Source organism: Siphateles boraxobius, unplaced genomic scaffold, assembly GCF_051911475.1.
Source record: "Siphateles boraxobius isolate OS27281-9 unplaced genomic scaffold, OSU_SipBor_1 89, whole genome shotgun sequence".
Taxonomy (NCBI): Eukaryota; Metazoa; Chordata; class Actinopteri; order Cypriniformes; family Leuciscidae; genus Siphateles; species Siphateles boraxobius.
This window is the reverse complement of record NW_027509218.1, coordinates 339,996-353,730: the sequence shown is the minus strand read 5'-3', so window position 1 is coordinate 353,730 and position 13,735 is coordinate 339,996. Positions and strand designations below refer to the sequence as shown.

Sequence of the window (13,735 nt, the reverse complement as noted above, 5' to 3'; positions counted from 1 at the left end):
ACATACAAACCCTATATTGCCGACGGGAAAGGCTATGCTAAACATGTAACATGAAGTGCAGGACAAGACATTACTCACCGTGTTTGTTGACTGATTCTTACTCACCTGGGCTTTTTATGAACTCAGAGGCACGGGCGCGCGAGAGAAAAATAAATAAATAACTGAGCGCACGGGTGGCGCGTTAACAGGCTCGCGAGTTACTAGCGTGTTGTTCTAACAATAACGGAAGCTAGCGATGTCAGGTTAATCTGAGATGTTGTCTAAGCTGTATTTAGTAGTTTAAACAACTAGAAATGGTAGTAAATGATGGTTCAAAACAGAAAGAAATACAAAGCTAATACGAGGCTTAGACGGAGCTTACAGCCTCGAAGCAAACAAAACACAGCAGGCAGCTAGGCAGACAGCAGCAATCGATCAGGATCAGGAACAGCAATCGAATTGTGGGAAGCCTTAATCAAAAAGGTTTATAAATGGAACATTGAGTGACAGTATATTTTAAAGCGATTTCCTTCATTTCGAAAGAAAATAAATATTGTATTTACCTGCTTTCGAAACATTCCTGTAAATAATGCTGATCAGGGGCAGAGCTAGGGACCCCCCTCACAATTTCAATTTCTGTCTGTTTTATCTTGTTCAGAATTGAGTTTATTTAAATGTAGAACCGTCTCTTTATGACCACAACACACGGGAGACTTTTCATGTGCGCATACAAATTTTGCCTCAGTACCAGGCGCAAATCAATTAAGAATGTGAAAGAAAAAAAACGGGTGCCAAGGGAGACTCGACGTCACCTGGCGAAGAGTAGATAGATATTCAAATCGCTGAACGTTTGGGTAAATACAACATGATTGAATGTTGAGATGATTCAAAAGAGGCGTCAAAACGTAAAAAAAAATGCATGCATTTGTTATGCGTCTCATTTTATGAAGGTCACTCTCAAATGTATTTAAGTTACTGCTATGTGAGCTCACAATATAAGGCTCAAATTAAATGTAATTTTTATCTGTAATTCAATGTAGAAATAAATGCGAGTCTTTTTCATTTGTACTCGAAAACAGGCGCCATTTCGCGTTAGTTGGCAGATTACAAATGGAAATGGATCAGATTTAATTCTGTATAAATTTACAGATTTATATTCTGGCATTTGTTTTATGTGCAGCCTCCTTTATCATTTTCACATTGTTGCACATTGGGATTAAAGGGATAGTTCACCCAAAAATGAAAATTCTGTGAGTATTTACTCACCCTCATGTTGTTCCAATCCCGTAAGACCTTCGTTCATCTTTGGAACACGAATTAAGATATTTTTGATTAAATCTGAGAGCTGGATCACTCCTCCATAGGCTTCTTAAGGGATTGACACTTGTTCCCCGAAAAGCTATTAAAGACATCGTTAAAATAGTCGAAGTGGAAAATTTAGCGTAGCTTCTGTTCTAATATTTTAAAGCAAATATAATCATGTGCATTTGATCTGATATAACGGTAGTATAAGGTTATGAGATGCATTATGCTTGGCTAAAGAGATGTCTTTAAACTGAGCCCCGGACATTACAAGGAAGGCTATTATAATAACTTTTCGGGGCTGGCAAGTGTCAATCCCTTAGAACCCTGTGGAGGAGTGATCCAGCTCTCAGATTTAGTCAAAAATATCTTAATTCGTGTTTCGAAGATGAACGAAGGTCTTACGGGGCTGGAACAACATTGAGGGTGAGTACTGACAGAACTTACATTTTTGGGTGAACTAACCCCTTAAAGAGATTTTTTTTCCCTTTGTAATGAGTTTAATTTTAAGTTTGAATCAATTAGTTGCCAAAATAAATTGCAACAATTATGTTAAACATTCAGTCTTTAGGTTTTTGAAACATATTTTATAATCTAGGATTAAGACAATTGCAATTGAGTGAAGTTTTTTTTTTTTTAAGTACAATTAATTGTTTTCAGTTGTGCTGTATAGGCACTAAAACAGTGTAGTACTTTTACATTTTAAAGCATTCCTGTGAAAACAAACCTGAAGAGAGACATGCAGCTGATGTATGCACCAAGATTGACCCTAACTGCTTGATTAAGCGATGCATGAAAGTCAAGTGTGTACTTGGAGATTAAATGTGTTGTTTTATTGTTTGTTTGTTTTTGTCTCGGTTTTTATAGTACATGCATCTTTAAAGTCCATCCATGAATCCCTGGCTCTGGAGCGTGAGCATGTCAGACAGGCTTGGGCCGGACCAGACCTTCGGCAGTCAACCTCAGATCAGTTGGCCACATTGTGCACGACCCTCTCAGAGGTAAATTGAAGCTCACTGTTCAAGTTGCTCTGGTGTGTGTAAACACTAGTACACTTATGACTACAGCGTGAGCTGCTATTACTATTGTCACCTATAAACATGATTTTTGTTACTGCAGACTGAGGGATGAGCTCAATATTTTGTGGTAATTGAAAGCATGTTAACGCTTAATCACATGCTCATACATTTGCTTTGCCTATGAGTAGGCCAGGCAGAATGTGGATTTTTTTTAAAACCATTTACTGTGAGGAATGAATTTTAAATATAGGTTGTATATGCTGTCTGTCTTTTATGCTGTCTTGCTTTTTATCAAGTCAAGTCACCTTTATTTATATTGCGCTTTATACAATGCAGATTGATTCAAAGCAGCTTTCAGTGATAACTGGGAAATTGTGCATTTCGGCTGTTGTTCAGCTGAAGTCAGTTTATGACTGTTTTTTTGTTTTTGTTTTTAGCTTGAGCTGCAGTCACGTTTAACCAGAGTTCACTCTGGGTCACTGTCATCTGATTCCTCAGATGGGTCCTACTGTACTGTGCGTGAGGATCAGGTGTGTGCTTCCCCATGCCCTATGCCTTTTAAAGTAAATGTTTTTTATTTATTTCAAATAAATGTTTTTGTTAAGCAGCCCACCCCCGCTCAGGACCGTAAGCTGTATCGTACACCCTCAGTGACTGACTCTACTGCTGAGTATTTTGATGCCAGTGAGGTGGTTTGTGAGAATTTGTCTGAAAATGAAATGTCTGACGAATTTAGTTTGAGTGATGTCACCACAAGCAACTCTGAACCAGAGGAAGGTCACAGTATGTCTACAATTACTGAAAACTTAAGGTGTTTTTAGTTTTGTGCCCATTCACCCATTTATTGGTATGTTACTTCATTTTTCAGCAGCTGTAAATGAGAAGTACAGAGCTAGTGTTTCCAGCACAAAAGATTTGCCTGCTAATACTCTGAAGGTCACTGGACAGCGCACAGTACTTCCTGCACACAGCACCGATAACAGCCATATTGGAATCCTTACCATCCTGTACAACAACATTGGGAAGGATTTGTCACGGGTCTCCATGCCAGTGGCTCTCAATGAACCGCTTAGTTTATTACAGCGTGTCAGTGAAGAGCTGGAATATTCTGAACTCCTGGATATTGCCAACCACATAGATGACCCTTACAAAAGAATGGTAAGGGCCTGGTGCATCATAGATTTTATCCTAACAGTGTGTACCATAGACGCCTCATTAGCAGCTGTTACCATAGGCTGCTATTTCACATTTTTCACATGTTTTTGTATAGAACTTTTCACAATACATATTGTTTCAAAGCAGCTTTATAGAAAAAGGATGTCTACATTACAATTCAGTGATCTGCTATCAGAGGTGACTGTGAAGTTATGCATTTCAGAAATGTACATATACAAATTACACAGTTAGCTAATAAAGTATTAATTTAAGGCAGAAACAATGAGGTCATGAAGTAATGAATACATGTTTTCTAACAAATGATTAGGATATTTAGAAAAATGCAAGAGTTGGCGCTGTCTCTTCACAGGTGTTGGGGCATCTGAAGTCTTCATAAGAGGCTAGATCCAAACTGGAGCTGACATACTCTTTAGTTACCTCAGGATGTGCATCCCGAGATGAAACAGAAAAGCAAGTGGAAATAATTAGCATAGCTGCTGTTCAAAACAGAAAAGCAAATGGAAAATTTAGCATAGCTTCTGTTCTAATATTTTAAAGCAAATATAATCATGTGCATTTGATCTGATATAACGGTAGTATAAGGTTATGAGATGCATTATACTTGGCTAAAGAGATGTCTTTAAACTGAGCCCCGGACATTACAAGGAAGGCTATTCCAGAGTTTAGGAGCCAAATGTGAACACTTTAAGTCCTCCTGGACTTAAAAATTGGAGCTTCTGGTAGTTACTAGGATATCTGTGATCTTAAAGAACATGAAGGATGGTAGGGCAATAGAAGATCCATTAAACACACAGGAGCTAAACCGTTTAGGGCCTTATAGGTCAGTAGCAATACTTTGTAATTGATACGGATCTTAATAGGTAGCCAGAGTAGAGATCATAAAATAGGTGTTATATATTTTCTTGACCTAGTAAGAACTCTAGCAGCTGCATTTTGGACAAATTGTAGCTTGTTTATTGAGGATGCAGTACAACCACCTAGTAATGCATTACAGTAATCTACTACAGAGGTCATAAATGCATGAACTTACTTTCTGCATCAGAAACAGATAGCATGTTCCAGAGCTTAGCAATGTTTCTGTAGTGGAAGAAGGATGTTTTTGTAGCCTATGAAATATGATTTTTGAAAGACAAGTTACTTTCTATTATAAAGCCCAGGGGGCGTATTACAGACACTTTATATCTTAAGTTAAGATCTGGCAAGTTCATTTATGATTTTTCACAAATTTGTATTACAGAAGCAAATCTTATGTTGATTTAGGATTCTTATCCTTCTTAAATCTTATCTGTAGTTAGGAAATCTTAAACCCTTCCATCGAGTTCGGTATCAACTCTCAGGTCTGTTACCAAGCAACCAACTACAGGCAAACAGCTGTTGTGAAGTAAAACCGAAAAACTCAGATAATAGAAACAACTGATATTTAAAATGGAGAAACAAATTAAGTTGTGCTTTTCATTAAGTAAGGTTTTGATAAGCTTGGCAAAAAAGGCAAAGCCTAATCCTTTTTTTATTCCATAGAAGTCTGTAATTATTTTTCAGAGTTTGGTTGTCAAAGTTGTCAAAAATGTGACGTCATTCTCATACAGGGCTATTATGTTTTTTTTAATAGTTGGCTTTCAAATAATTTTGAAGCAGGGTTCGTACAGACTCTGTCAAATGAAATTCCAGGACTTTCAAGGACTTTTCAAGCACTACTTTTTTGGATTTCAAGGACTTAAATCGGCACTTATCAAACAGTATCTTTATTATTTTATTTTTTTTATTTTTTACTCAAATTAAATATATATATATATAGTATCTGATGTTTCACTTCATAGAGGTCAATCCATTGACCAGCGCTGTCAGGCATGGGAAATCCCCTTAACCATTGAAAGGATATTGAAACTGATTTTTACCCCATTAATATATATGATTGACCTGAAGAATGAAAGTTGTATTATATACTTATCATAATTAATATCATGCTCATAGCTATGAGAAATAGCTCTATATCTCAGACGGGCTGCAGTGTTGATTTAGCGTGAAACAATTGTATGTTTTCAACAACAACAACAAAAAAATCACAATATTTTGAATTAGGGATGCACCGATACCACTTTTTGCAGAACGAGATACCGATACCGTAACCGATCCCTGAATTTTCACTGCATTTGTAATTTTTAAATGTATTAGTAGTAGATAAACCAAAAGAATATAAATCATATTAGTTGGCTTAATTTGTTCATCAAATATATATTTCTTTCAATTATTTTCATGCTTAATTAAGCCTGCTAAAATGCATTGTATGAGCTTCTGTTACTGTACCTTCTATTGCTCTATCATATTTTATCTTTCATTGAATAGCACAGCACATATTTAGACTAGAGCAGCTCCAGAAGGGTCAGTGCTGAGGATTGGGTCAGTGGTACAAATGTTTAGACACCAGTGAAATATCAATTATTTAATCCAATTTTGATACAACAAAAACTGCCAGCCTAATTAATGTGAATTTAAAACATTATTAAAGGTAAGCTGTCAGCAACAAAATAAGAATGAATAATCAACTTACAAATAAATACAATAGAACAAAGAAAGGCTACAAATGAAATAAACTGTGTTTTTAGAGTTTTTTGGGTAGATCTAACAGGTAGGCCTACAGAAATTTGTATAAAGTAATAAAATGTGAAAAAAGGCATATTCATTACTGGATAAATTAAATATAGATAGATATTTTTGTAAAGTTGAAAAGGGTAGCCTATTTAGTCAAGAGCAGTTTGTAATTTATTTGTCCATTGTTTGATTAACTTTAAAACAGCAATGGGTTTGTTAAACTGCTGACCGAACGCACGGACCCCATTTGAACATGGTTCACTTGAGATATAACTGACATTGTTTACTAGGATACTCGCCAAGATGGGCGTTTTTACATAATTTTGTTTGAGTTCGTCCGTACAAGCGCAAGACGTGAAAGACAATTTAACTCAGTATTTGCGCGCGGAGACGCCGGTTTGCGGGGCGCGCGCTGATGTTTGCGTTCATGGAACTTCTTGACTGCAAACGTCCAGTAATAATGTAGAGAACCACTCGTTACACATAAATGAGGTAACAGTTCATGCTTTACTTACATATACGATTTAGTTTTCATCCAAATAACTCGTGCTGAGTGAACGATCAGCAATCAAGAGCATTCAACAGAACTGCGCTCTCTCTCTCTCTCTCTCTCTCTCTCGTCAGTTAACGTTAATAATAAGCTACATGCCTCGTTTTACTTTCTTTGATATTGACATCCGACTGAACTACAAACCTTCCACTGATGTCTGTTTAAAGGATGTGCTCGACCAGCTCGTGTGTCTGTGCCGCTGCGCGCTCAATCCACAGCGCGGTTTCCTCTGATCAGCTCGCTTACCACAGCTGTTACTATACACACGCTGCCTGGTAGGCCTATCGGTTGTTGTCGGTATCGGGGCATTTTTACGAGTACATGAGCTCGGTGCATCCCAATTTTTAATAATTCAAGCACTTTTCAAGTACCTCTTCAAAAATATGGCTGTTTTCAAGGGTTTTCCAGGACTTAATTTTCAAAAAGTCAAATTCAAGTACTTCAAGCACTTTAAGCACCTTGTACGAACCCTGTTGAAGTTAGGACACCAGATTGGTTGTCCTAAAGTTAAGAAAGTTTTTAGAATTTTTTGTTGAGTTATGATGCTTCTGTCATACCATTTTCCTATCTGTAGTTAAGATAAAATTATGCACTTAAGAAAGGTCATTTTGTAATAGCTTTTGTCCTAAATGAGGTACTAACTGAAATTACCATGGTTACCAAACAGATAAGATAGGATTCTAAAGTTAGGATCTTTCTGTAATGCACCTCCAGGATTTCCATTACACGAGAGTAGATGTTAAAACACATCATCTCTAGGGTCTTCAAGTGGGCACCTTCCGTCCTCAGTGTTTCGTCGACTAGCCCACGACACCTCAAGAGGGCTCGACAGTGACTCTGGCGTCCCAGAGTCACCCCCCTCCGTCCCCCACTCAACGCAGCCCAGATTACTGACCTCTACTTCCCTCTTGCTGCTGAGACCTAACCACAATCTAACAATCTCTTCGCAACCCAACCATACGCCCCAACCCGTTTGACTAAGGCTGTCGAGCCCCACTGGTGCGTTACTATGCAGTTTCAGTGGCAACGGTTCCGTATGGCATACCACCTACCTCAAAACACAATATCTGCCCAACCACCCGTCATTCACGCAATATACATAGGAACGTAATGACTGTAAATACTATACAACCTATACAAATAAACCAACAGACTCAAGTTTTCAAGAATCCTACGAAACCGTAGCATGGCGGCCTGTACACAGCCAGCTAGAATCTTTCCATCTCAACCACAGCCAGTTGCTGCTCCTTTCTGCTGCTTCAGATAAGTTCTTTACTGTGCGACGCAACTCTTGGCCACTGAATCCGACGTCTCTGAGGAACCGGGTTGTAGAGTGTGCCACAAAACCTCGACAACCCCCTTCCACTGGATAAACCTGGACTCTCCATCCTCGCTGTTCTGCTTCAGTGGCCAGATGAGCATACCGCAGTTTCTTCCTCTCATATGCCTCATCTACCGCATCCTCCCGTGGCACTGTTAACTCTATCAGTTGAACAATGCGTGCTGATCCAGACCACAAAACAATATCTGGTCGTAGGTTAGTGGTGGCAATCTCAGGTGGAAAAATAAGCTGTTGATCAAGATCAGCCAGCATCTTCCAGTCCCTAGCAGCTTCCAGTTTTCCTGGGCGAGAATTGGTGTTAGCACCTTTTCTTGGTGGTTGCTCGCCTGGGCGGAGGAATATTGTCTTCTGCGTGTAATGTTTTGCTAGAACAGGCGGCAACTTATTGGTCATACTACGCTTGCCTTCCAATGCTAAAGCCAAACATCGCAATACTTGGTCATGGCACCAAGTAAATCGACCTTGGCTAAGAGCCACCTTACATCCTGTCAAAATGTGCCTTAATCAGAATCAGAATCAGAATCAGAAAGAGCTTTATTGCCAAGTGTGCTTGCACACACAAGGAATTTGTTTTGGTACTGAGGCTTCCAGTGGACATATACAAATACAAATACAACATGAAACATAATACTACAAATTATAAGAATAAAAAATAAAAATATAAATATATGAGAATAAAAACTATCACAGGTGGGTTTAGTCAGAATAGACATTTTCAGATTTACAGATTATGAACCTATTTACAGTGTTTTGAATATTATAAATAAATAAATCTACATATAAGTATCACCTGAGTTGTGGGATATTGCACTAAACAGTGGGAGCATTGCACTTACAGGCATATGCCTTGGGAGGAGTGTTAACTGTTCAGGAGGGAAATGGCCTGTGGGAAGAAACTGTTCCTGTGCCGAGATGTTCTTGTGGCCAGTGATCTGAGTCTCCGTCTTGACGGTAACAGTTCAAACAGGTGGTGTCCAGGGTGAGTGGAGTCTGTGATGATTTTACCTGCTCTCTTCCTCACTCTGGAAGAGTACAGGTCCTGGAGGTTTGGCAGGGGGGCACCAATGATCCTCTCCGCAGTCCGGACTGTCCGTTGTAGTCTCCTGATGTCTGATTTGGTAGCTGAACCAAACCAGACAGTGATGGAAGCGCACAAGACAGACTCAATGACGCCTGAGTAGAACTGAATCAGCAGATCCTGTGGCAGGTTGAACTTCCTCAGCTGGCGAAGGAAGTACAGTCTCTGCTGGGCCTTTTTCACAGTGGAGTCAATGTGATTGTCCCACTTCAGGTCCTGAGAGATGATAGTGCAGAGGAACCTGAATGACTCCACTGCTTCCACAGTGCTGTTCATGATGGTGAGTGGGGGGAGTGCTGGGCTGTTCCTCCTGAAGTCCACGATCATCTCCACTGTTTTGAGCGTGTTCAGCTCAAGGTTGTTATAACTGCACCAGGCAGCCAGCTGTTCAACCTCCAGTCTGTAAGCAGACTCGTCACCGTTTCGGATGAGACCGATGACAGTGGTGTCGTCTGCAAATTTCAGGAGCTTGACAGTGGGGTCTTTAGAAGTGCAGTCATTAGTGTACAGGGAGAAGAGCAGTGGGGAGAGAACACACCCTTGGGGAGCACCAGTGCTGATTGTGAGTGGCAGGTATTAATGTGGCAGGTGATGAACACAAAGGACAAGAGGGATCCTCTCTTACCCAGAGGTTTAGGTTCTGTGGTGATGGGAGAACATCATATGTTGACCTAATAAGGAAACTGATCCTACTCTCTTCCATTGACCAAAGGTCTTGCCAGCCCATTTTGTTCCACACTCTCCCATCTCATCCACTCTCCCTGCTTGGCCTGGGAAATGGCCTTAATACATCTCATCCTCTCCTCCTGCTTTCGCACATCGTTGACTACCAGCTTCCTCCTTTGAGCTGGGCCTGCCTTGTGCCATTTTGGAGGAGCTAAACTGAGCCCAAAACCCCCTCTTCCATGCTGTACCTGTCCAACGATATCCCCAATTTGAAGGTCAGCCTTTGCCTCTACTACAGATTTTTTTTTGCTGACCACTTTCTACCAGTTTTTACAACAGGGGCTGCCTCCCTTACACATTTGTCACGTGACTTTGTATATTCTGTATAATTTGACATTTTTAAATAAACACTGAAAAAAAACTATACAAGTTTTAAGTCTCTAGACGATATGATATATATAACATTGATAAGTGATCACCTGGATTTAGACCTGCCTATTTTGTATTTATATGAAGCATTCACAGGCAAATTTGCTGTATGTATTTCCCTGGTGTCGAAATCAGGCACATATAAATGTCAGGAAACACAATTCCTGGCTGCATGTTAATATCCATGGATCACTGGATCTTTAGTAAGTTGTAAGGAACACTATATTAAGTCCAATCTTTAGTTTAAACTGATAATCGTTTGTTTTACTTGCGTTTTCGCAGTTTCCCCTATTAAATCCAGTCACGCAGCAGCTCTTCTGCCACTCAGTCCGGCTGAGGGGGCGTGTTCCGGCGGGAAAGTGACGTTAATGCATTCCCTCTATAGGTAGGATGACAATCTCTGAGCAATAATGCTGAAGAAAATCTTGCCTTCGTTTAATAGTGAAATAGGGTGAAACTGACTGATGCTTGTAGCATCTTTTTCTTTGGGTATAAAGACTCCACCTGCTCTGGTCTTTAACTGAAGAGAATTAAGTTACAGTACATCCTTCTAAATGCAAATTATATTCTAAGAGATTTGGTGTACAGGTTTTTGGTCCTATAAGTAATACCTTAGTCTTATCTGAATTTAATATAAAATATTGGATGACCTGTAATTTTCTTCTATATTTAACACACTCTGTCAACTTGGATAATTTTATATATTTCATCATGACCAAATGAATTCTCTGAGTATCGTTGGCATAACAGTGGAAACTAATTTAAATTTTTCTTATAACATTACCAAGTGGCAGCATATATATTGAAAATAGCAGAGGGCCTAACACAGATCCTTGCGGCACTTCATAAGTTACTGACGTTATCATAGATTTTTCCTTGTTTAAAAAGACAAAATGGTAACGGCCTAAAATGTATGATCTAAACCACCTCAATGCTATACGCAAGCCACCTGCAATATTGGAACAGTCAAAGCTGTGGGTGAACACTCGAGACCAAGTTGACAAATTGACTCTGCAACCGTAGTTCTCTTTCAGTCGAGAACGTCAGACGTAGACGTTTATATCTGTTACTTTAATTTCCTATTGTCACTGTAAAGCTGCTTTGAAACAGTCCAAATTGTTAAGAGCGCTATATAGAATGTGACTTGACTTTCACCGAAGAGCATGGAGAGCTTACCAGGTTGTGGACTGCACCTTTCTATACCAGAAACTGCCTGAATAGCTTTTGCCCCTCACTACCCTTGATGGAGGAACGGTGAAGGGTTGCGAGATTATCCCTCCAGTGGAGCGGTCTGTCACAACACAGGTGCACCTCTGTCCGGTGCCCATTGCCTTTCGGGGGGATCCTCGTCTCCCCCCTATGGGCTGTGAGTTCTCATCCGTTCCGACGGGCAGAGCTTAAAAAACGCCTGTGGGCAAGCCACCTCCTCTTGGAGGAGCAAATTCCTCTGTTCCTGGGTCCCAAGAGGGCAAGTCTGGTGATGTGGGTAAGTGTTGTGCACCACACTCAGACCCTGCTTCGGGCCTCTTCCGAGCCGGGTCCCTGTCCTCCACCTCGGGTACGTCTGTGGTTCCCTGGCCCGGTTAGTAGAAGCCAAAAATGCTTCCCAACCAGTCCAGATGGCCCTAAACTATACCATCGGACTCGGCTTGGTATTACTTTTTCGCTTGGCTTCCGCCCAAGCTCAGTGGTTTAAATCACACCCAGGTGTTGAGCAAAGATGCTCCTAGAAATAGTGACTTTAGTCACACCTAAGTGTTAACCCTCTGGGGTCCGAGGTGTTTTCTGGGTCCTGGAGGTGTTCTGACATGCTCTGACATTTGTGCTTTTTTCAGTTATTTATAAACATGTCAATGGGAAAGGTATAAATTCAGTCTATATAGCACAAACGGGGCTACCGTAATATGTGAACAACATGTATGTACATGTTTGTATTTTTCAAGAGAATAATGTTTATGCGTGGTTATTGAAAAAACTAAAACTTTAAGTGTCTGGAATAAGGCCACAAAACACATAATAATAATGTGTCCACAAGACTTTTGACTAATGGGTGTTGTTGCCTAGAATTTTTGCTTCAAAATGATGTGAAAATCATCCTGCCTAATCATTCACATAAAACAAAACATTGATTTAAATTTTGTAAGACTCTTTTTGTTCGGAAAGGCAATATGCGCAACGATTTCAACACCATCCTGCATATTTAGTGGTTCGCACCTGAGGAGACAATGGGGCCCGCATACTTAATGAGCCATTCATTCATGTGTGTCACTGAGCCACAAGAAAGAATGCAAGAGCAACATATGTGCGCGTGTGTGTGTATATGTGTATATGTGTGTGTGTGTGTGTGTATATATATATATATATATATATATATATATATATATATATATATATATATATACATACAGGTCCTTCTCCAAAAATTAGCATATTGTGATAAAGTTCATTATTTTCCATAATGTAATGATAAAAATTAAACTTTCATATATTTTAGATTCATTGCACACCAACTGAAATATTTCAGGTCTTTTATTGTTTTAATACTGATGATGTTGGCATACAGCTCATGAAAACCCCAAATTCCTATCTCAAAAAATTTGCATATCATGAAAAGGGTCTCTAAACGAGCTATTAACCTAATCATCTGAATCAACTAATTAACTCTAAACACCTGCAAAAGATTCCTGAGGCTTTTAAAAACTCCCAGCCTGTTTCATTACTCAAACCGCAATCGTGGGTAAGATTGCCGACCTGACTGCTGTCCAGAAGGCCATCATTGACACCCTCAAGCCAGAGGGTAAGACACAGAAATAAATTTCTGAACAAATAGGCTGTTCCCAGAGTGCTGTATCAAGGCACCTCAGTGGGAAGTTTGTGGGAAGGAAAAAGTGTGGCAAAAAACGCTGCAGAACGAGAAGAGGTGACCGTACCCTGGGGAAGATTGTGGAGAAGGACCGATTCCAGACCTTGGGGGTCCTGCGAAAGCAGTGGACTGAGTCTGGAGTAGAAACATCCAGAGCCACAGTGCACAGGCGTGTGCAGGAAATGGGCTACAGGTGCCGCATTCCCCAGGTCAAGCCACTTTTGAACCAGTGTCAAGTACCCACAGTCAGTGATGGTCTGGGGTGCCATGTCAGCTGCTGATGTTGGTCCACTGTGTTTTATCAAGGGCAGGGTCAATGCAGCTAGCTATCAGGAGATTTTGGAGCACTTCATGCTTCCATCTGCTGAAAATCTTTATGGAGATGAAAATTTAATTTTTCAGCACGACCTGGCACCTGCTCACAGTGCCAAAACCACTGGTAAATGGTTTACTGACCATGGTATTACTGTGCTCAATTGGCCTGCCAACTCTCCTGACCTGAACCCCATAGAGAATCTGTGGGATATTGTGAAGAGAAAGTTGAGAGACGCAAGACCCAACACTCTGGATGAGCGTAAGGCCCCTAAGAAGCATCCTGGGCCTCCATAACACCTCAGCAGTGCCACAGGCTGATTGCCTCCATGCCACGCCGCATTGAAGCAGTCATTTCTGCAAAAGGATTCCCGACCAATTATCCCCAAAATGGCGTCTTGAGGTCAAGACATGTTTGTACTGTGTCTGT

The 13,735-nt window shown here is 40.2% G+C and overlaps 1 protein-coding gene across 9 annotated transcripts in view; it reads left to right on the top strand.

Moving 5' to 3' along the window:
* Nucleotides 1-13,735, top strand: part of LOC143731964 (oxysterol-binding protein-related protein 7-like) — a 204,093-nt gene that overhangs the window by 50,312 nt on the left and 140,046 nt on the right. For all 9 annotated transcript variants that reach the window (XM_077222574.1, XM_077222573.1, XM_077222575.1 and 6 more), the window contains 4 exons: nt 2,149-2,282; nt 2,738-2,830; nt 2,909-3,083; nt 3,169-3,458. In XM_077222574.1, coding sequence (XP_077078689.1) covers nt 2,149-2,282; nt 2,738-2,830; nt 2,909-3,083; nt 3,169-3,458 — 692 coding nt within the window. The remainder of the gene's footprint in view (nt 1-2,148; nt 2,283-2,737; nt 2,831-2,908; nt 3,084-3,168; nt 3,459-13,735) is intronic.